At 33.2% G+C, this 22,125-nt stretch overlaps 2 protein-coding genes across 2 annotated transcripts; both read left to right on the top strand.

Annotated features, from left to right (window-relative positions):
- The first annotated feature begins 7,802 nt into the window (after positions 1 to 7,802).
- On the top strand, positions 7,803 to 10,204 carry LOC134277679 (toll-like receptor 4). The gene is made up of 2 exons (XM_062760006.1): positions 7,803 to 7,854; positions 9,096 to 10,204. Exon 2 carries the CDS (start codon positions 9,128 to 9,130, stop codon positions 9,953 to 9,955), a length of 828 nt encoding a protein of 275 aa, XP_062615990.1. The 5' UTR covers positions 7,803 to 7,854; positions 9,096 to 9,127; the 3' UTR covers positions 9,956 to 10,204.
- Positions 10,067 to 20,101, top strand: LOC134277681 (toll-like receptor 4). The gene is made up of 3 exons (XM_062760007.1): positions 10,067 to 10,072; positions 10,429 to 11,847; positions 19,444 to 20,101. Exons 1-3 carry the CDS (start codon positions 10,067 to 10,069, stop codon positions 19,966 to 19,968), a joined length of 1,950 nt encoding a protein of 649 aa, XP_062615991.1. The 3' UTR covers positions 19,969 to 20,101.
- The last annotated feature ends 2,024 nt before the right edge of the window (positions 20,102 to 22,125 follow it).

The following is a 22,125-nucleotide window of genomic DNA, read 5'->3' as shown; positions in this document are numbered from 1 at the left end:
GACCTATTTAGAAAATTCCATCGAGTTCTCACCATCATTTATGTTGACTTTACATGAGAACATAAAGTGCATGCAGCATGTATATTTGAAGAACCACCACCACCTAGGCGATTTTGTGTGTCTGACTTTATATGATGCACAGGTTGTTTTTTTTTTCTCAATAATAATGCATATCGCTCATTGTTTACATCTCGATTTATATTTAAGAAATCGCATCGTCATCTAACTGCGGTAATCCTCCGGCCTCGCACTTTTTGTGTGGAGCGTAGTGCAGTCAGACGAGGATTGACGATGGATAAATGGCAGCTTAATTACACTGTGATTTCACATCCGGAAATCAAACTCACGAGAGATGACAAAAACAATAATGAAAAGTAGTATAAAGAAAAGTAGTATAATGAAACGTAGTATAATGAAAAGTAGTATAATGATAAAATACCATCATATAATGACAAAATACCATCATATAATGATAAAATACCATCATATAATGACAAAGTACCATCATATAATGATAAAATACCATCATATAATGATAAAATACCATCATATAATGACAATATAATGACAAAATACCATCATATAATGATAAAATACTATCATATAATCCTAAAATACCATCATTTAATGATAAAATACCATCATATAACGACAAAGTACCATCATATAATGATAAAATACCATCATATAATGACAAAGTACCATCATATAATGATAAAATACCATCATATAATGACAAAGTACCATCATATAATGATAAAATACCATCATATAATGATAAAATACCATCATATAATGATAAAATACCATCATATAATGACAAAATACCATCATATAATGACAAAATACCATCATATAATGATAAAATACCATCATAAAATGACAAAATACCATCATATAATGACAAAATACCATCATATAATGACAAAATACCATCATATAATCCTAAAATACCATCATTTAATGATAAAATACCATCATATAACGACAAAGTCCATCATATAATGATAAAATACCATCATATAATGACAAAGTACCATCATATAATGATAAAATACCATCATTTAATGACAAAGTACCATCATATAATGATAAAATACCATCATATAATGACAAAGTACCATCATATAATGATAAAATACCATCATATAATGATAAAATACCATCATTTAATGACAAAGTACCATCATATAATGACAAAATACCATCATATAATGACAAAATACCATCATATAATGATAAAATACCATCATATAATGACAAAATACCATCATATAATGACAAAATACCATCATATAATGATAAAATACCATCATATAATGATAAAGTACCAGCATATAATGCAAGTTCTGCACATAAGGCAGTTACGGCGTTCCATATGCAAACTCAAAATATATACACAGTGACATAGATAACTGAGAGCACAAATACCTGATTGTCAGTCCAAGCTGTCCAAGAGTCCCATGTCGTGCAGTTGATGGATTAGTAATACCTGTAAAGTGATTGTCGCTCTGCGCAGGAAAAAAATAGGTTGGGGAATGGGAGGTACGTTGAACACAAACATGTACAACACTCAACAAAAATTCAGAAAATACATTGACAGTGGACAACACGTAATAATGAACACCACAATGCACGATGAAATCGACAGCGCGTTCAAAATGACAGCCAATAAATAAATAAATTGGATAAACAGAATCAGTTTACAAAAACACGTTTTCTGTATTCCGAAAGTACAAAACGAAACAACCCGTGACGTCACAATTACAGGAATATCGAGCCCGATCTCTTTCACACTTCAATTCTCGCACCTTGCGCACTAGCACCGGCCGGTATACTCACACACACAAAACAGAGCAAATACAAACACATAAAGACAAACAAATAGACAGAAACATAGAAACACACAAAAATGATGTGCACTCTTGATTTTGATTTTATTTAAATGTTGCTGAGCTCAATCCGATCTGGAGAGGTAACGGTCCACCGCACTAACGTCTATAGGAGGTAAATATGCGCTGCGCTTCACAGTCTAGTTCACAACAATGGACAGGTGGTATTGTTCGATCAGCTGACTGAGTACAGTTCACCAGATACGCACGGTCACCACACGCGCAAAGGGGTTCCCACCAATATAGTGAATGGTTTTCTCCGCACTGTTTAACAAGCGGTATTCACTTCTTCTAAATAAAGTACTCTAGTGAAGAGCGAAAAAAAAATATGTTGTAGGCCTACTTGAATTGGACGGAATTCCATTCGAGATGATTATAGCTGTTTCAAAACGTCACAGAAACACTGGCTTGGTCCTTGGCGTTGGCAACTAGTCCTGGACCCTGGTTTATTTCAGCACAAACCATCCGTTGGGCGCCATTTTCACCGGGTCTTTTGTAGGAATATCAAAACTCCAACACTGGATTCGGCACAAATATTTAATAATGTGCTTATAGCAATAAACCTACAAAGTATAAATCAAACACACTCTCACAACACAATACACACAAGACAAATACTTTACATTTAAGATCAAACATTAACAAAACATAAATTATATGATTGTTCGCTGTCGGAATTAATTAATAAAAGTAAAATATAAAATACGTTTACATAATGATTATAATAAAGGTAAACTGAAAGCTTACCAGGAATCCAGTTAAATATTAAACCAAGTAAATCTTTGAAGAATACTTCTGGTATAATATAATGTAAATCTGTCTTCTACCGTAAAGGCAAAAATCGTGGGGGTCAAGAATTTGGCGGGTACAGTGCTTATATACTGAGTGCAGAAGTTAAAACATGCATATTAATGAGGTGAAAACGGTCAGTTATTGGTCAACAGTAAGGTCACGTCAGGTCACCAAACCGGAAACACATATAAATACAAGAATAACCATTGTCACATGATCTCTCAAAACATTCACACCAGACACACAACAAACAAACGCAGCGAACGTGTTTAATTGGCAATGCGTGCCAATGACAAGATTACTTTAAAATATAACATCTGTGACAATAATCCCAGGCATCTGTTGTTCTTTTATTTGGAAAAAAAACAAACAAAACCCGCACATCTTTTTCCATCAGTCATGTGATATGTGTTCATTGTTTATAATTAGGGTGTCGCTCTCAGTGTACTGCATACTTTTCTCTTAGCAAAACCTTTATCTCTAAAGCGTTTGTAAGACTCTCTTACAAGCGGTCCCAGGCCAAATCATCACTGCAAAAATTAGGTAAAACCGGAAGTAAAAGTATTTTTTCTCTATATATGTCACAAGTCACATGGTGAGGAGGACCCTTAATAAATCAATTTTAGTGTGACCCCGGGTCTCTAACAGACTCCAAACTGCCCCTCTCATTTCCCGGATCCGAAACTGTGTGTCTAACTCACAAACAGCTCTTCAAAGCAAATCATACTGAATATTAATTCTGTAGACGTACTTTTTTTCCACGGGGTCATAATTCCGCGGAATAACAATTTCTGTTTAATCCATTGGAAGAAATTTACGCGGATTTTCTAGATTGTCACTATATATGCTTTACATTTATATTAAGGACACTTGGACAAATTTCCGCGGAAAAATTGTGAGCGCGTACATAGCGTAAATTAATACCACGCGGAAAAAAGTACTTCTACAGTTATTGCGTGAAATATATGGAAATGAACAGTATTCAAGCTCAAAAGTCCATCAAACAAACAAATTAGGAGCAGAGCAAACACTGACCTCTAAAACATCAGAGGTTGGATCAGGTGCCATTTTTATCATATATACTATTAATTCTGAACGTTTAATTCATTTGGTTTGGCGATTGTACATAAATACTATTTTATCTGAACGTTTAGTTGATATATACTGCATATATCATCGGTGTAAAAAGTAGTACAATGTAGCGGGTGTCTGAAACCAATATTTTCTTGTTTCTATAAAACCTTCCACATTTAAGAGAAATCGGAATATTTTATGAACCATATTCGAATGGTTATTCCGAATTGTTTTTAAAAAAGCGAAAGACGCTGAAATTTATTTTTTCTTTTAAAATTGATGACTCAGAGACTACATAAATCTTCCTTCATAACATGTTTCTGGATCATAAAGCATAAAGCAACGTCTAAATTAGAAAACATTTACCGAATATTTTCTTTCACTTCCCTTTTCTCTAATGTTTTTTTTTATTTTCATTAAAATGGGAAAAGTTATTAAGAACTGCTTCTTTACTGAAAAAAAGGATGAGAAAGTACATTGTAACCCTATGCAGTAGGTGGCAAGCATAATGGAACATTTCCCGAATGCTCAATTTAATTTTGAAATGAGGAAGAACATATCATATTAACTTTGCATGTTAATGTAAATAAATGTTAAATTACGATGAAATTGCACAATACATATAACATATTCATTCTTTTTATTCAGAACTCAACAATATTTCATATAGATTTATACACAATTAGGCAACCTGAAAAATTTTTGCCAGGTAAATCGGGAGTATGAGAATTTATAAGATCCAAATGCTTAAAATGTGTGCAAAAATATAGAATCTCAGAGGAAATGACATAAAGTTGCCTATCTACATGAACAATGATTAGCTATATAAGTTTTGCAATACCGGTACGGTACACATAATCGTTATGTTTGCGATTCAAGTTTCTGTGCCTGAACAAAAAAATAGTCGGTAAAAACTTCATATTCCTCTGTACTTAATAAATTCCCCATGCTCGTTTTTTAAGCTTTAACTTTATTATTTTTTGACAAAATTGTATGCATAAGGCCTGTGTCTAAATCCTAGTGGCTGTTTTGCTGCAAATTTGAGATAATAATTGTCAAAATAATACTTTCGTTATTTTTGCTAAGAAACATGTTCACTTCATGATTAGCTATATAAGGTATAAAAAAAAATTACAATACCGGTACGGTGTACGAACACAATAATCTTTTGTTTGCGATTCAAGTTTCTGTGTAACTGTAAAAAAAAAATATTCGGTAAAAAGTTTTAATTGTTGTTATTTTGTTTCAGTTTCATTCCTCTGTATTTAATAAATTCCCCATGCTCGTTTTTTAAGCTTTAACTTTATTATCTTTTTGACAAAATGTGCATAAGGCCTGTGTCTAAATCGCCGTCTTAGTGTTAGAGTTACTTCCCGTTGTTATGAAACGTCGTGTGGCGCTATTTTTAGCTCTGAGCACGTGGAGAAGTAAACAAAAGTGGGTGATTAATGCAATATCTGGTAAAAAAAAAAGTTTAGAAAAAAAAGTACACTAAGTCCAAATGTTCTTTTGTGTGTTAACTTTAAAAAAACACTACCCATTCATCAGTTTTAGTCATATTGAAACAAAACATTTCATACAACAGGCTACAATTCTTATAATTATTAATCTAATGTCATGGTTACTGGCTACCTGTATCAACATTTTTTTTCTTTAAATTCCTTCAGAAGGTTACTACAGTTTCGGGCAAATTTTGGTACATTTGTGAAGTAAGATACAGGATAAATCCTTTTCAATTTAATTTTTTTTTAACTTTAAAAAGTGTTAGTTATTTCATTGTTTTTGTATTGCAATGGGTAAGTTTACAAATTGTAAAACCAATCCTTGATTAATAAAGATTAGGAAGTCTAAGATGCATTAGTGTTTTCGGCTACATTTCGCCATCGCGCAGCTTCCTCCATGGTTAAATTTTCAAATGTGGAGAACCCTGAATAAGGTATTTTAAGTTATGTTATTCAACCTCCAATCATTTCTTGTTTTTGATAATTTTAGTTCCCCTAATACCATAACTCTAACTACTCTATAGGTTTTCTTATTTATCATCAAAGGATACTGATGAGAGACTTAAACTTTAGACTTTTATTTGGCAGTCAGGTCAATTGAATAATCATTTTGTTTGCATCCATCGGTGCCATACAATATATGTAAGTTTTTAATGTCAAGTCCCAAATACTTTGAAGTTCTAACAATAAAGCAAACACACTTGTATCACTTTTTTGCCATTGCAGTGTTCCTTGTACTTCTGAATATTATTGTATGTAGATATCTGCTTTGTACTTTATGACAAATATAAATTGTTTAGGAAAAGCATTTAAACATGCAAGACTTTTAATTTTAATCAGATATAGAATTTGTGTAAATATGAGGGCTGTCCGGTAAAATCGTGGACAAAGCGTTTTTCTCGAAAAGTAATGGGTGCACTAAGCTGAAATTTTCAGTAAATGTTTATTGATCATATTTAAGTGCATCATAATTTTTTGATAATATATTGAATAAAAATAAAGGTTTTATTATATTTGAATGTGCAAAGGGTACGGTCCTACTGCGCATGGTCAAAAGACCAAGGTTATACTAGAGAATACACACGTATTAATTCGGAATAAAAGTTTTTTAAACACATAACACTGAGATAAAGATTACCTTAATTTGATTCCAAAATCAATTTTGTTGTCTTTACAAAAATTCAAGGCATTTAGTTAATTTTTGGCAGTTTCCCGAATATTCGAAATGGGAAAGTGGTAAACATACCACACGCAAAATGGCGACGTTTGATGACGTTACGGCGCACCGGATGGCAGTTCAGTGTGATTTAGATGTTGTATTGACACCTTAAGATACGTTGAATGAATACAGAAGAAAACTAGTGTTAATTGTAACGGGGACCGTTACAGATGTTCCCCAAACGTTCCCCAACTCCCTTTTTGTGCCTAAGTCCTGTAAGACATTTTTTAAAAAAATATTATCAGTATCGAAAGATTTCATTAAAAAAATTATAAAAGCTGAAATGATATCAACTGCAAGTCATTTAACGCATTGTATGTGCATGCACATGCAAGGTGATCTTGGCACGTGTCTAAACAATTCACATATCTATGTATCGTGAGAATCAATAAAAAGAATCTTTAAAATATACACGCTACTGTTTTTAAATATATTTGTCATTTTGCGTATTTCATGCGTGTGTGTGCATGGAACCATGTTCGTGCATTCAATGTTTATAGTACAATAATGTAGGAATTCATTGTACCTATTCATGTTCTAAATTTCATCCTTTTCTGTTGAAAACTAAGAAAGTGATAGGCATTTAAAGTTTCAGCCAATCAGATTGCAGCACACGTGCATGCACATGCTTTCATGAAAATTTTTATATATCATGCTGTAGATCTTCATAATGTATGACCATATTCAAAATTTTAAAGGATTTTGTCAAAAAACGAGAAAGATAGTAAGACTTTAGTTTCAGCCAATCAAAACGAAGTGCACGTGCAGATGCGTGAGATCTTGCTATTTTGACTATGTCAAGATACTAAGTCGTAAGACCGAGATACTAAGCCGTAATTAAGAGTATTTGTGTCCTACGAGGGAATTTCTTAATACCTTGAACAGTATCGCAGCTACTTCCAGAGCCTTTGACACGACAGCTAAAAAGGCGAAACACAATCCCTTTTAATTTAGATGGAACTTAAAAACTTTACAATCAATTTCAAAGACGGCATTCAATCCCCAAGAAATGGAAAAACAATTTTAAAGTAGACATTTGAAATACATAGAAAAAATAATACATGTATAAGGTTTTTAAATCTTGATAAGGGAATGGGTCCAATTTATATACATAGATATAAAGACCATTCCCTCCAGCTCATATCAAATTATTGTACTAGCCTTGTAGAGATACATCTTTTGCTCAATTTGTATTCATCTAGCTATGTAATTACAGAATTAGATATTGAAGTTCGAAGAAATGTTTTTCTTATACAATTCATAACACGATACTAGTAATTCATGTCTTACAATACGTCTTCTTTTCAGCAAATGAACAACTCAATAAATGCCAACTTCCTGGTTGGAACACAAAGGATACAGAAATTCAACCCCTGTAAGTAGGCTTTGGACGGATAATTAAGCGGCCTCTTTTTCATTTTAACATTAAATTTTATAAACCGATTGTAAAAAAAAAAAAGTATACTTAATAGATTCATGATTATCAAAATGCATTGTATATCTGATTCGCATTAAAATGGACTGTAAATTTCATTGGCATCTTTGCTTATAATATACAAGAAGCATTACAAACAGGTAAGACATATGAATTTGATTTTTATGCCGTTTTTTATTTTAAATTCATTGTGTGATTATCTTCATGAGACGATTAATTAACATGTTAAAGAATAACATACATTGTTGCATGATAATGAGGGAAATTTTAAGTTTTATTCAGCCGAGAAATATCAATTTCCCCGAGGACTTCGACATAAATCCTCATCTTTCCCAAACATTCATGCAGTGAATTATTTATTATACCGATATATGCAAAAACTTTGAACATAAACTTTCAAATTCGGCATTGCTCTCAAATTTACTTTCATCTTTAAGGTAATATTATTGAAGCCCTTTGACACATCACTTATCATTAATTTTGTAATGTAAACCAGGCTATTGTGACGTCTACTACTCTCAGGAGTTTTCTTTCAACGAACGATAACTATTGCTGGAATATGCAATAGGTATCCAAAAAGGTATAATATGATGAAAAGCATGCCGACAACCGTGAAATATGAGGTTTTATGGCCCAATCACGTGATAATCTAGAACCAATTAGGTAACGCGTTGTGTAGAATAATTATAATGTGGTATAATGATATGTTTGATCAAATAAAGTGTTAAATATTCGAAATCATCCCAGCATTTTAAGTTGCTTTGTATGATACAATTAAAAGATTAATGTACTTTAACATACTGTGAAATCACAAATATCTCGAGGGGTTTATTTTCGCTGTTTTCGAGGAATAAAGAGACCCATGAATTCATATCCACCACAAAATTTAAAATGTTACATAACTACTAAAAAATTCTTCATCTACTTTAGCTAATCCCCCGAATCAAGACTTTCCTCAAACCATGAACATTTGAACCCACGAAAATATTTGATTTTAAAGTAATAAATTTCTAAGGCAATAGACATTGAATCTACATTTTTGTTCTTGATACACTTTACTTGAAATAAATCTTTCAAACCATCTGGAAATATATCAACCAGGGTCTATATTTCTTAATCTCAAACCAGAAATAGATTTCTTCATTCTATGTTAGTCAATTTTCTCCCTTTTTTCTCTGCAGACGAAGGATCGACAAATATTATATTAAGGAGAATGAGTCCCGTTGCAACTCTACTGTTCTACATCATTTTAACATTTTTGAGGCAGTCATTACAACTAAGCTGCTCTTCAGAGCCAAGTTGTAGATGTTATTACGAAAGAGGGATGCTGAGTGTGGATTGCAGCTCGCTAAACCTGACTCACTCTCCAAAATTCCAACAAAATGTTAGATGCATATATCTTAACAACAATAATCTTACGGAAATACCTACTGATATGCCGCAATCGATCGTGCGGCTAGATATAAGCGATAATAATATCCGATATCCAAAAAAGTCAAGTCTGTCAAAATATAAACAGCTAAGATGGCTAAATATTGAAGAAAATTGCTTATGGAAAGGATATAAGGAATGGCCGTCACGCTTTTTTGAGAACCTTAGAAAACTTGATAGTCTGCTCATGAAGGATAATTGTTCAGAAATCCCTGAAAGTGAGATCAAGGAGATGAAATACTCCAATGAGAGCTTTTACGGACTTTCGTCATTGAGGCATATCGAGGTAAATGGATTAGGTGGCCATAACTTTGAGGACGCATTTGAACAAAATAATTCGATTGAAATACTTGTACTTGCGCTACATGGTGGTCTCTGTGTTCTGAATAGCATCGAGAATGACACATTCAATGTATTCCGAAAATTAAAACATTTACAATTATCTTCTTGTAATATCAAATACATAGAGAAGGGAGCCTTTGAGCAGTTGATCGATCTGGAATTTCTGGATATTTCAACTAACCAAGACCTAACATTATCTGTGTTATCCAATATTACTCATGATCTACAATATTCAAAGATCAACACGCTTATCGCAAATTGGATTTAATGTGCGAACGGAGTTTCGCTGATATTAAGATTAAATCATATCAAATATCTTAGAAATACTTCTCTAAAGGAGTTGTCTTTGAGAAGTAATAGAATAGGAATAATTGAACATATGCTTGTAAGTTTCCTTCCTAACACATTAAAGTATGTTAATATCAGTGACAACCCGCTGATTTTTGGGGTTTATATATATGAAGGCGACTTTTTATCGAACTTGGAAAGGTTAGACATTGACCATTCAATCAAAAAGCCTATCCGTGAGACAGGATGCATTTACCTTTTAAATTTAAGAAATATTCAAAATCTAAAATCAATTCTTACCAATTAGAAACTGCAACCTCAATTCAAACATTTCAAAATGGCCAACTTGCATTTCATTGGCTGATTTGACTTGTTTACTGTTCTTGCAAATTCCTGCAAACATTCGAATAATGAAATGTTTCCTGCGAACTTGCTGCTTTAAATTGTCGTGAGTATAATTCTAATAGTTGTGATACTAAAGAGGGAGAAATTACTACTGTGAAGGGTACGAAATATAGAGTGACACCTACTTTCTTTTCTTATCAATTACCTCCGAAGCTAAAATTCCTTAGCATTGCTGATCAAAAAGTGTATATTCCATTAGTAGATAACAGGTACGGTATAACATCTAAGAACTCATTAACACATGTACATATTCAGGGAAATCTGATATATGATATTCAACATTTTAGTGGACTTTGGCGTCTAGAATATCTTGATCTCTCAAATAATTTCTGCTTCAACATTACGAAACAGTCATTTCAGGGGATGGGAAACCTGTTATTCCTGAACTTATCAAGAAATCTTTTAGGAAAGGAATTAAAGCGTCAATCTGGGGAACATGTCTTTGATCACCTCCGTGGTTTGAAGGTTCTGGATCTGTCCTTCAACTGGATAACCTACTTGCATAAAGATATATTTATATTTGCGTCAAATATTGAGCACCTAAACTTAAGTAATAATGATTTAGAAAGTGTCACATTTGATTTATCAGGTGCCCTTAAATTGCGTAGCATAGATTTATCTTCTAATAAAATTTTGATTTTGGATTCGAAATCAATGGACTTCTTAGATGCTTCGAGAGAGAAACAACTCTTTATCCAGATGTCAAGCAACCCATTTCAATGTACATGCCAAAGCAGGGAATTCTTAAAATGGATGAAAGATTCTTTAAATAAACACTTTGTTGACAAAGAGAATTATACTTGCATGTTCACAGATAGAAAAAGGATTCATTTGCGCAATTTGGACAAAATACTTTCTTCTTTAGAGCTTGAATGTGCGTCGTTTACAACAACAATAGTCATAGTAACCATTATTTTACTGGTCACAATTATTCTTATATCCTTTGCAATAATGTATAGGTATAGATGGAAACTGCGATACTTGTATTACGCTGGTAAGAGAAGTTATAGTGGATATTCAAGGATCTTTGATTCAGGAAGAGAGTATCAATTTGATGCTTTTATTTCTTATGCTGAAAGTGAAAGAGCAGAGTTTATACCAAACCTTTTGAAGCTTGAAAGAGAAAACAACTTTAAATTTTGCAGATACAGTCGTGACTTTATAATTGGTGTTAACGTAGCAGAAAATATTACCAATGCTATTCACAATAGCAAGGGTACTGTCTGTTTTCTTAGTAAAGCTTTCTTAGAATCTGAATTTTGTATATACGAGGCTCAAATGGCTCGAATGGAAAGTATTTATAGAGGAGGGGAAACAAGTTTAAGAATTATTCTTGCAGACAAAGATTTTGGAGATGTATTGCCGAAATTTCTAAAGGATATCATAATAGAACAGACATATTTGGAGTATGATAAAGATATTCAAGAAGAGTTCTGGATTGCTTTGACTCAGGGACTAAAAGATATGTAACGCAAAGCCTAAACTATTAAAATAATTAGTATTATTATATACCCAACTTTGTATCTCTGCTATAATAATGTGTGTTTATGTTTAATGCATTTGATTTTTTTGCTAATGACTAATGAGTATTTTTCAGGAAATGCCTCATTTTTCAATTATTTTCAATATTTTCTTTATCAATAAAATTTCACAAGTAAGAAAACTCTAGAGATAATGCAAAAGAGTCGAATTTGGGACAATGTTGCTAAATATACACAAACAACTCTTGTAGAATTTGAACAATAGCATCTCAATTTTTTTCAGTGCATTTCTTGTCTTTTTTTTTCATTATTGCCCGTTTGTTATCCATTTTTAGTATTACAAAAGTCTAATTGATAGAAACTGTAAAGTATTTAATCTCGATTTTCTTCTGTTGCCCTAATTTTGCTAGTATGAAATCATATGAGGTTAATGTTATACATATTTAGGTGTTCTGGAAAGGATGCTCTTTTTTATGGTCTTTATTGCATACCATTTAATTATTTGAAACAAAACATGTCATAAATCTCCTTGTATTTGCAAAATGATGTGGAATAAAAACATAAAACTTAAACTTCAATAATAATGAAATAAAACAAGAGTCCCATGGGCCACATCGCACACCTGAGTAGCTTTGGTGATGCAATTCTTTACCAGATTTCCCCTCCTCTTACATCTATTGTTTGCCCCCTACCCCCTCCCATCTTAATTTTTTATAATTTAGAATCTAAACTACCCCAGGACGCTTCCACCTAAGTATCAGCTTTTAGGCCCACTGGTGCTTGAGGAGATGATTTTTCCAATATATTTCTAAATAAAACTAGGACTCATGGGAATCAGGTGAGCTAAAAAAGCAAAATGAATAAAAATCTTAGTTTGAATTTCCAAAGTACTACGTCGCCCGTGCGGCGCAGTGGTTAGAGCGTCTGCTCTAGAGTCGAAAAGTTAGGAGTCAATCCTTATGTCGCGGGTTCGAATCCCACTGTGGGACGCGGAGACCGGTTCTTCGGATGAGACCGTATAAAACGAGGTCCCGTGTCGCAGTAGGTGCTGGCAAGAAAAAGATCCCTCCCTGCTCAATGGCCTTAAGTGCCGAGTATAGGACAAAATTTGCAGCTCTCCACCGGCAAGTGGTAGCGTCTCCATATGAGTGAAAAATTCTCGAGAGGGACGTTAAACAATATGCAATCAATCAATCCAAAGTATAAATTTGTGTTATATATCTTTCTCAAATAGTGCAAAATGTTTGTTTATTAGATTATTATTTAGTTCATTTAGAGCATTTTGTTTTGAGATATACTTCAGTAGTTATTCATAGCAATCTGTTTCTGTCAATTTAAACTCGTAATTGTTTGCAGAGAAAAGAAATTGGAAGTTTAAAATATAGCTACTGTTGTACTACAACAAATACACCCACTAATGAAGAAGCACATGTACACTTCATATAAAGACGTTTAACAACAACCAATCAATCATATTACTAGTATCGCTTCAGTGTGTTGAGAGCTGTCGAAAACTGGTCATTTTGACAAGTTTGAGGCACATAAAAAAGACCTGAACCAATCAATCTTATTTATTTATTAAACATTTTTTTATACGTGGTTAAACATTGGAATTCTACCAGTAAACAAACTTAGTCTAGCTTGTTCCCCCCCCCCCCCCCAATTGTTTGTTGTTTGGTTGACTATTGTTTAACGCCCCCTCTCGGTTTTAATCTTTTAAACCATTACAAACATAGGAAATCATAAACAATTCAAAAAATATTTACTCAAATCATTTTAAACACACATGATTTGTGTTAAACATGTAAACTGCAAAAATGCTTATATACAGTAAAATATATTAAACGGTTGTAACCCAAAACAGTTACTGGATTGTTCATTGCATACATGTCACTGAGAGGGGCCAGGGAGTCGGGTCCCCCCTTTTGCGTCCATAAATACATTAAACTTAATAAATGATTTTTTGTGTGGCCCTGGGCCCCAAACAGACCCCAAACTGCCCCTCTCATTTCCCGGATCCGAAACTGTGTGTCTATCTCACAAGCAGCTCTTCTGCATAAAATCATACTGAACATTAATAATTGCGTGAAATATATGGAAATGACGAACAGTATTCAAGATCAAAAGTCCATCAAACAGTACAAAATAGGAGCAGAGCAAACACTGACCTCCAAAACATCAGAGGTAGGATCAGGAGCCATTTTCATCAAATGTACTATTACATGTATATCTGAACGTTTAGTTGATATATACTGCATAAATCATCTATGTAAAATGTAGTAGCGGGTGTCTGAAACCAATATTTTCTCGGTTCGCACTTTGCCAGCATTGAGTTGGACATAGCGAATGCTCCTCAAATTTGTTTGCTTTGATTTTTAAATCTCTCCGACGCTGCAATTGTGACTTGCACTTGGCAATTACAGCATACGAGAAATTAGGGTTCTTATTGGTGTCCTCACCTACTGCAACAGGGAAATTCAGTCTTTTAAGGTTCACAATAAACAACTGAACCTTAAGAGGAAGAATATTTGTGTTATGGAAATAAGGGTAGGGTATCTAACGAACAGAGACTACTTACTGAACTTCACTCTGTCTGTACTTAAACATATTTGTTTGCATTAAATAAAAGTCCTTCCACATTTATGAGAAATCGGAATATCTTTTAATATTAATGGGGTTATATAAATCTTCCTGCAGCTGCATAACATGTTTCTGGATCATAAAGCATAAAGCAACGTTTAGGTTAGTCAACATGTACCGAATTTTATATTTTCTTTCACTTCCCTTTTCTCTAGTGTTTCTTTCTGTATTTTAATTGAAAATGGAGAAACTTATTTAGAATTGCTTCGTTACTGAAAAAAGGATTGGAAAGTTACTCTATGCAGTAAGTGGCATTATAGAAAATTTCCTTAAATATCAATTTTATGTTAAAATGAGGAAGAACATATATTGACTTTGAATGTAAATGTAAATTAATGTTAAATTACGATGAAATTGCACAATACATGTAACATATTCAATTTTTTTAATCAGAAATCAGCAATATTTCTCATATATTTATACCCAAATATGCAACTTTAAAAATGTTTGCCAAGTAAATTGGGAGTGTGAGAATTTTGTCAGATTTTATGAAAATATTATAAATGTGTGCTATAATTTAGAATTACAGAGACAATTATACAAAGTTGTATAACTCAGCATCAAAGAAAACTTACGATTTCGTAATATTTTTATTATATTATTCGATATTCGTAATATCGGAAGTTTTGCAGTAAGGTTTAATGTTAGGGCGGTCTGCTCGATGTTGCTGCCTATAAAATGGTATTTCTTTATCTTATCTATTGACGGGTAAGGGGTGTTTTGCTACAAATTTTGAGATATTAGTTGCAAAAATAATACTCTCGTTATTTTGGCTATGAAAATATGCCATTGAAAGTATCAATTTCATTAAACGGATGAAGTATAGGATTACACTTTAAAATATATGTAATAAATAAAGGATAATCAAATTGTGAACTTGAAAATTGAATTTGTATCGATCGCCAAAAGTTATGAAAGAAAATTAGTCTTCTTGAAGGTAACAATTCCACATCAGAGAAAATCGAAATCTTTATTTTAACATTAGCAGTAGAGAGCCTTTTAGCAATGCATTGATGTAGGCAGTAATATCGTAGCTGAACTGATGTGAGATATCAAAACTAAGCATGGTGAAATTATAATTTTGACAAAATTTCGGAAAACATTTGAAGATTCTCAGTGTCTGAGACATCTGCTTCATATTTGAATATTTTACTTGAAAAAGATGCTAACCTAACAACAAAGCTTTAAGATAAACGTGATGGTTTAAATTTTCAGTCGTCAACTTCCCTTATTTATGTAGCAATAAACAATTTTTCATCTGCATATGAGGTGTCTTTCAGCTGCATTGATACGCAATATCATGCACTACTTACAAACAATTTTTATAAAACGAATCAAGCTATTGATTAACATAAGGAAAAAAAATAACAATGTGCACAGTCTTATTTAAAGTCATCATATCGGAAGTTCTATGGTCAATTCGATGGTTTTGTGAGCATAAATAATAAATTATATGAATAAGTCAAATACTAATAAACGTATTTCATAGCACCTGGTAATTGTTAGGTCAATTATTTACACATTGAGTTTTCTACGGATTTCCGATTTTCCATGACAAGGAGCATACAGCGGAAGGGGATCCTTACTTATCCATGACACCTGATCCTGTATCTCGTGTTTTAAACAGGTCGAGATCACTACCTTATATGGAAGGGAATTTTCAACACGTGACGATGTCTTCGTTACTACCTTTCTCCAATCAAGTGAATAAGTCCCAAAGCATGACACTCTACTACGTGTTTACGATTCAATGGCGACACGTGGTTTTCGTCAGTTTACTACATATTATTTAACTCGTCACCGGAAAATCTGTAGAGCTTCTTTATCACTTTATAAGATCAAAATTGAAAGATTATATTGTAAAGACATTGCTCCATGCTCACATTTAATATTGGAGTTGTTTTAGATGATTAATAGTTGCTTCGAATACCGTACAGATGCTTTGACGTCTGCATGTACATAAAATAATATTGAGGGGTTAAATAATAATTAAACACCTTCTCCTGCTGTCTAAATACAAGGACATATATACTACCTGCTAAAACTATGTACACGTATTTCACGTGAAAACAAACTCAATGTTTTATCGACACGATACATGTAGCTAGCACAGGTCTACGTCTCTTTGCACAATGGTTAAGGCCGATGTTTTATAAGTTGATATAAGGCTTCATAAAGCAAATTTTGTAAATGTGAGCATAGAAATGAAAGATTATACATTATTTTAAATATTTCTTCAAAATATCTCAAAAAAGAATTGAAAATAAGTTTCCAAGGGACAATTTAAGTTACCCTTTATTTTCAACACAGCTGAGTACTTGTAGTAGCCCACAATGCATTGCGATTCATTCATCAGTGGGTAAAGTAAACATATAGCTAATTTACATGCAAATTTATTCTGACATCAGAAAATCTAGTGGTCTCGACCTGTTAAAGGTTCGTATTTCCTAAACTCCTAATTTGTATTTTTTAAATTAACTTCTGAGCTTAAATTATATTTGGTATCACCATATTTCATTTATTTACGCTCACTGTTTATCTTATGATATATATATATATATATATATATATATATATATATATATATATATATATATATATATATATATATATATATATATATATATATATATATATATATATATATATATATATATATATATATATATATATATATATATATATATATTTTACTGAAAAAACATGAAAACTTTGAATAAAATAGAAACTCGGATTTTATTGACAAAATATTCTTATGATATGTATACACGTTGAACGAAAAAAAATAATAATAAATTTACGATGTGAATTTTCAAAATAATTCTTGAGCAGATTGATGCAATTTTTGACGGATTCGGAACATGATAAAAACTATATGATTCTTTAACTTTCTAACAAAAAATGGGAGAATCAATCAGAACTTCCAGATTGCAAGCATAAACAAGAAATGAATGCATGAATTGGTATAAATTTTTAATGTTTTTATGTAAATGATTCCAACTATCTGCAATTATACTTATAAATGTATGAAACATTTTGTCCCTTTAACAGTTTAAATGAAATTATTTTATAATTTTGAATTAACAAGCTAAGTCAGAGAATCTGAGTCCCACGATGAAAGAAAAAAAAGAGAATGTACTGACCCAGGAGGGGGGGGGGGGGCGGAAGCACTTTATAAAAGGCGGGAGGAACTTAGGGAGTTATAGCATGAAATTTAATTGAAAAAACTCAAAAGCCTCTTGAGATATCAGCAGGAAATTAAAGTTAATCACAAACACGCATAGAATGTTTGAATTTACAACCTTGATCTTTGACATTTTGACCTCAAAATATAGGTCTCTCCCCGGTCATAGGGGGCTGTATTTTAAAAAGTCATTGGATGGGAAACAAAAGTGTTAAAACAGACATAATTTTTGAATTTTTGTGACTTGAATGAACTGATATTAACATGATTTTAGCTGTATTTTTCATAAAATCGGGATAAAGTTTGCATCATATGTCCTTAAAAAAAATTACATCAAATCTACATTTCTTTCACTTTATTCTATACATAAATTACTGTTACCAGCTGCAAAGTGATACCAACAAGGGATCTTCATCTTTTTCTTTCGACGTTGGGGCTGAAGCAATGTAATGCATTGTGCATATTTGCTAAGTTCGTCTTCATTTACCTTGTAGACAAAGCATCGATAGTTATACAATGTACTTCAAGAAAATGAGTTTCAGCGCATCTCTATTGTTCTGTTTTCCTGGCTTTTTTTAAGCAGACACTACAATTGAGCTGCTCTTCTGAACCAAAGTGCCAATGTTATTTCGAAAGAGGACTGCTAAGTGCGGATTGCAGCTCGCTAAGCCTAACTTATTCTCCAAGATTTTACCAGAATGTTAGATGCATCTTTCTTAATAACAATGGTCTCACAGAAATTCCTACCGACATGCCACAGGAGATTGTACAGCTAGATATAAGCGATAACAATATCCGAAATCCGAAAAAGGCTGTTCTTTCAAGATACAGGCATCTACAATGGCTAAATATTGGAAATAATTGTCTATGGGCAGAACATAGAGAGTGGCCATCATGCTTTTTTGAGAACCTGAAAAAACTCGATACCTTACTTATGAACGATAAATGTTCTGAAGAAATCCCTGACAGTAGGCTTAAGGAAATGAAGTACTCCAATGGGAGCTTTTACGGACTTTCGTCACTGAGGCATATCGAACTGAATGGATTAGGTGGACATAACTTCGTGGACGCATTTGAAAAAAATAATTCGATCGAAGTTCTTATGTTTTCGCTATATCTTGGTCGTTGTTTTCTAAAAAGCATCGAGAATGACACGTTCTATGTATTCAAACAATTGAAAAAAAACTTACATTATTAAACTGTGAAATCAAGTACATAGAGAAAGGAGCCTTTGGACACTTACATGATCTTGTATATCTAGATGTTTCAGAAAACCGAGACCTAACGTTATCCGTATTGTCCAATATTACTTATGATCTGCAATATACCAAAATTCAAACATTTAGTGCAAACAGTCTTCATTGTAAGAATGGCCTATCGCTGATATTAAGAATAAACCATATAGAATATCTCAGGAATACTACTTTAGGAGAATTGTCGTTGGGAGATAACAGGATTGGCATCATTGAGCATCAACTAACTTCCCAAGTCATTGACTTACATCAATATAAATAATAACCCTCTGATTTTCGGGGAATATATATTTGAAGGAGGCTTTCTTTCAAATCTAGAAAGGATCGACATTGACCGAACAGACAAGGAAGCTGGTTTGAAACTCGGTTGTAATTATAATTCTAACAGTTGTAACAAAGAGAAAGAAATTACTATTGAGGAAACGGAATATAGAGATTAACCACCTTTGTATCTTTATCAATTACCCCCTAAGCTACAATCACTTAGCATTGCTAATCGTCGTTTACAACAACTATAGTCATAGTTACCATTATTTTACTGGTCACAATTATTCTTATATCATTTGCAATAATGTATAGGTATAGATGGAAACTGCGATACTTGTATTACGCTGGTAAGAGAAGTTATAGAGGATATTCAAGGGTCTTAGACTCCGGAAGAGAGTATCAATTTGATGCTTTCATTTCGTACGCTGAAAGTGAAAGGACCGAGTTTATACCAAACCTTTTGAAGCTTGAAAGAGAAAATAATTTTAAATTCTGCATACACAGTCGTGACTTTATAATTGGTGTTAACGTAGCAGAAAACATTACCAATGCTATTCACAACAGCAAGCGTACTGTCTGTTTTCTGAGTAAAGCTTTCTTACAATCTGAATTTTGTACATATGAGGCTCAAATGGCTCGAATGGAGAGTATCTATAGAGGAGGGGAGACAACTTTGAACAATATTCTTGTGGACAAAGATCTTGGAGCTGTCTTGCCGCAATTTTTGAAGGACGTAATCAGAGAACAGATATATCTGGAATGATAATGAAGTTCCAGAGGAGTTCTGGAATGCTATAACTCAGGCATTAAGAGAAATATAGAATGAGGTCTTCGTATATATTGAAAAAATATTACTGTAGAAAAAATACTAGTGTTCAAAAATGGTCAGACCCGTTGTTATTTAAGGACACAAAAATAAAAAAAATGCAAGGAAACTCGCATTGCCATTTCATTGATAAAGTATCAGTCACATTATCTAGCGATGGGGTATACGATGAGAAACCGGTGCGTTTTTTGATGAAAATGGCGTGGTTGCCGGCCGGGCACCTCTAGTGATCGGAAGGTGACTGAGGCAATTTTGCGAATCGGTGGGGTCATCGGTAGGAAATAATTCGTAGTTAAAATTCAGCAATGTCTCCAACGATACCTCACATCGCTCCTCATCGGCAACCCATCATTAACACATCTTTCACGGATCGGCCGATGTATGGCCGAGCATCGTCCAATATCCGTTGAATCTGAGGTCATCGGGGAGTTGAGTGGTGTCCAACAGATCCAACCGATCATCGGTCGGTGTTCGACCAAACATTGGCCCGTAGTCAACCGATGTTCGAACGATGATCTCCAATGTATGTGCGATGTAATATACATCGACCGATTATCCTGGAACATCGATTTATGATTAGCAATGCTTCGCTGGGCCTTTGAAAGTCCGGCCGATAACCACGCCATTTTTTATCATAAAAGGCATTGGTTGCCCATCGAATACCCATCACTGGATAATGTGACTGATTCTGTAAGGACTACTAGGCCGATGTGGACCGATGTTAGGGCATCGTCAACACCACGGATTACCAACGAATACCACCCGTCTACGGCTACCGGCCGGGAAATGTGACCTAGGCATAACGAGGTTTTTGCTTTACGATATTTTTTTTTACTGAAGGGTGTTCTTCGTTACGTTTGATATAAACCGACCAAATATTCTGGTATTCGGAGTATTGATGGGACACGGTTGATTAAAATCGGCAAAATATCTGGTTTCTTGCATCTTATTCCACCTCTGATGTTTTAGGGGTTCGTGTTTGCTCCGTTCCTGATTTGTATTGTGTGAATGCACTTTAATTTTGAGCTTGAATTCTTTTTGCAATCACCATATATTTCAGTAAATTAAGTTACAATGTACTTTAAAAACCTCTTTATTTATGTATGTGTGTGAAATTATTTTTCAATGCCTTTGTAACAATCTGAGCTGCTTCGAATAAATAATGGAATTTCTTATTCTTTGTTATACTGTATATAGGGAGATTTTCGCCCTCGTTTTATTTTCGCCCCTTTCGCCCTCTTCTTAATAATTTAAAACTTGTTTAAAACTAATTGTTCACAAGTTCAAATACATTGTATTTATGATTTTATATTTATTATATTCATAGGCGTCAGAACCGGGAGGGGGGCTAGGGGGCGCTTTTTGCAGAGATAGACATTATATAGGCATTGGAAATTGGGGATTACCTTTTTCTTGGTGGTTTAGCCCCCCCTTACTTTCAATTAGCCCCCACCCTCAAACTTTCATTTGCTTCCAACGCCTATGATATAAGAAAAACAACTTATAGTAAAATTATCTTAAATATGAAATGTTTATCAAAAAAAAATCATGATCTAAAGTTTCGGTTTCGCCAAATGATGTGTTCGAAATCTAGCTGTCTCTCATAAATCTCAATGATAAAATTCTTCCTTATAGATTGTAGTTTAAAGTAATGGAGTAGAAGCAATTACCTTAAAGGGTCCTATTACAGGGAGTCCCTATCTCTCAAATAGCAACAGAATATCACCTTTCGAAAATGGCCTGCTATGTCAGACGTTGAGCAATATTTGAAGAGGAAAACCTGAAAACTTTATCACAATGGATTATTTTTTTTAGAAATATAGTTAAGGGCTGCATAGGAAAGTTAATATGTGAACCATCTATCCTTCTGTTTTTACTTAATGAGAGGGCACATAAGCAATACATCATATTTTGATAAGACAAGACTTGAAACAATATTGGTTTTTTTTTCGTAAGGCCAATTATAATAACTAAATGTTAGAGTACTTGGTTTTAATTCAATGTCTGAAAATCCAATTTATACTCACTATGAACTATTTAAGATTAAATTCTTCAAAATCACATTCAGTGATTGATATTTTAACATTTCAGTAA

This window comes from Saccostrea cucullata, unplaced genomic scaffold (genome assembly GCF_032062105.1).
Source record: "Saccostrea cucullata isolate Sc308-1 unplaced genomic scaffold, CSIRO_AGI_Scuc_v1 ctg6422, whole genome shotgun sequence".
Classification (NCBI taxonomy): domain Eukaryota; kingdom Metazoa; phylum Mollusca; class Bivalvia; order Ostreida; family Ostreidae; genus Saccostrea; species Saccostrea cuccullata.
This window is presented reverse-complemented; position numbering and strand designations above follow the sequence as displayed.

What these genes read in the sequence shown, in the direction of transcription:
- LOC134277681 (XM_062760007.1), top strand. An exon ending in CTCAGGGACTAAAAGATATG is followed by an intron (nt 11,848 to 19,443) that starts TAACGCAAAGCC and finishes TAATCGTCGTTT; the next exon opens with ACAACAACTATAGTCATAGT.
- LOC134277679 (XM_062760006.1), top strand. Translation starts at nt 9,128, where the DNA reads ATGAGTCCCGTTGCAACTCTACTGTTCTACATCATTTTAACATTTTTG.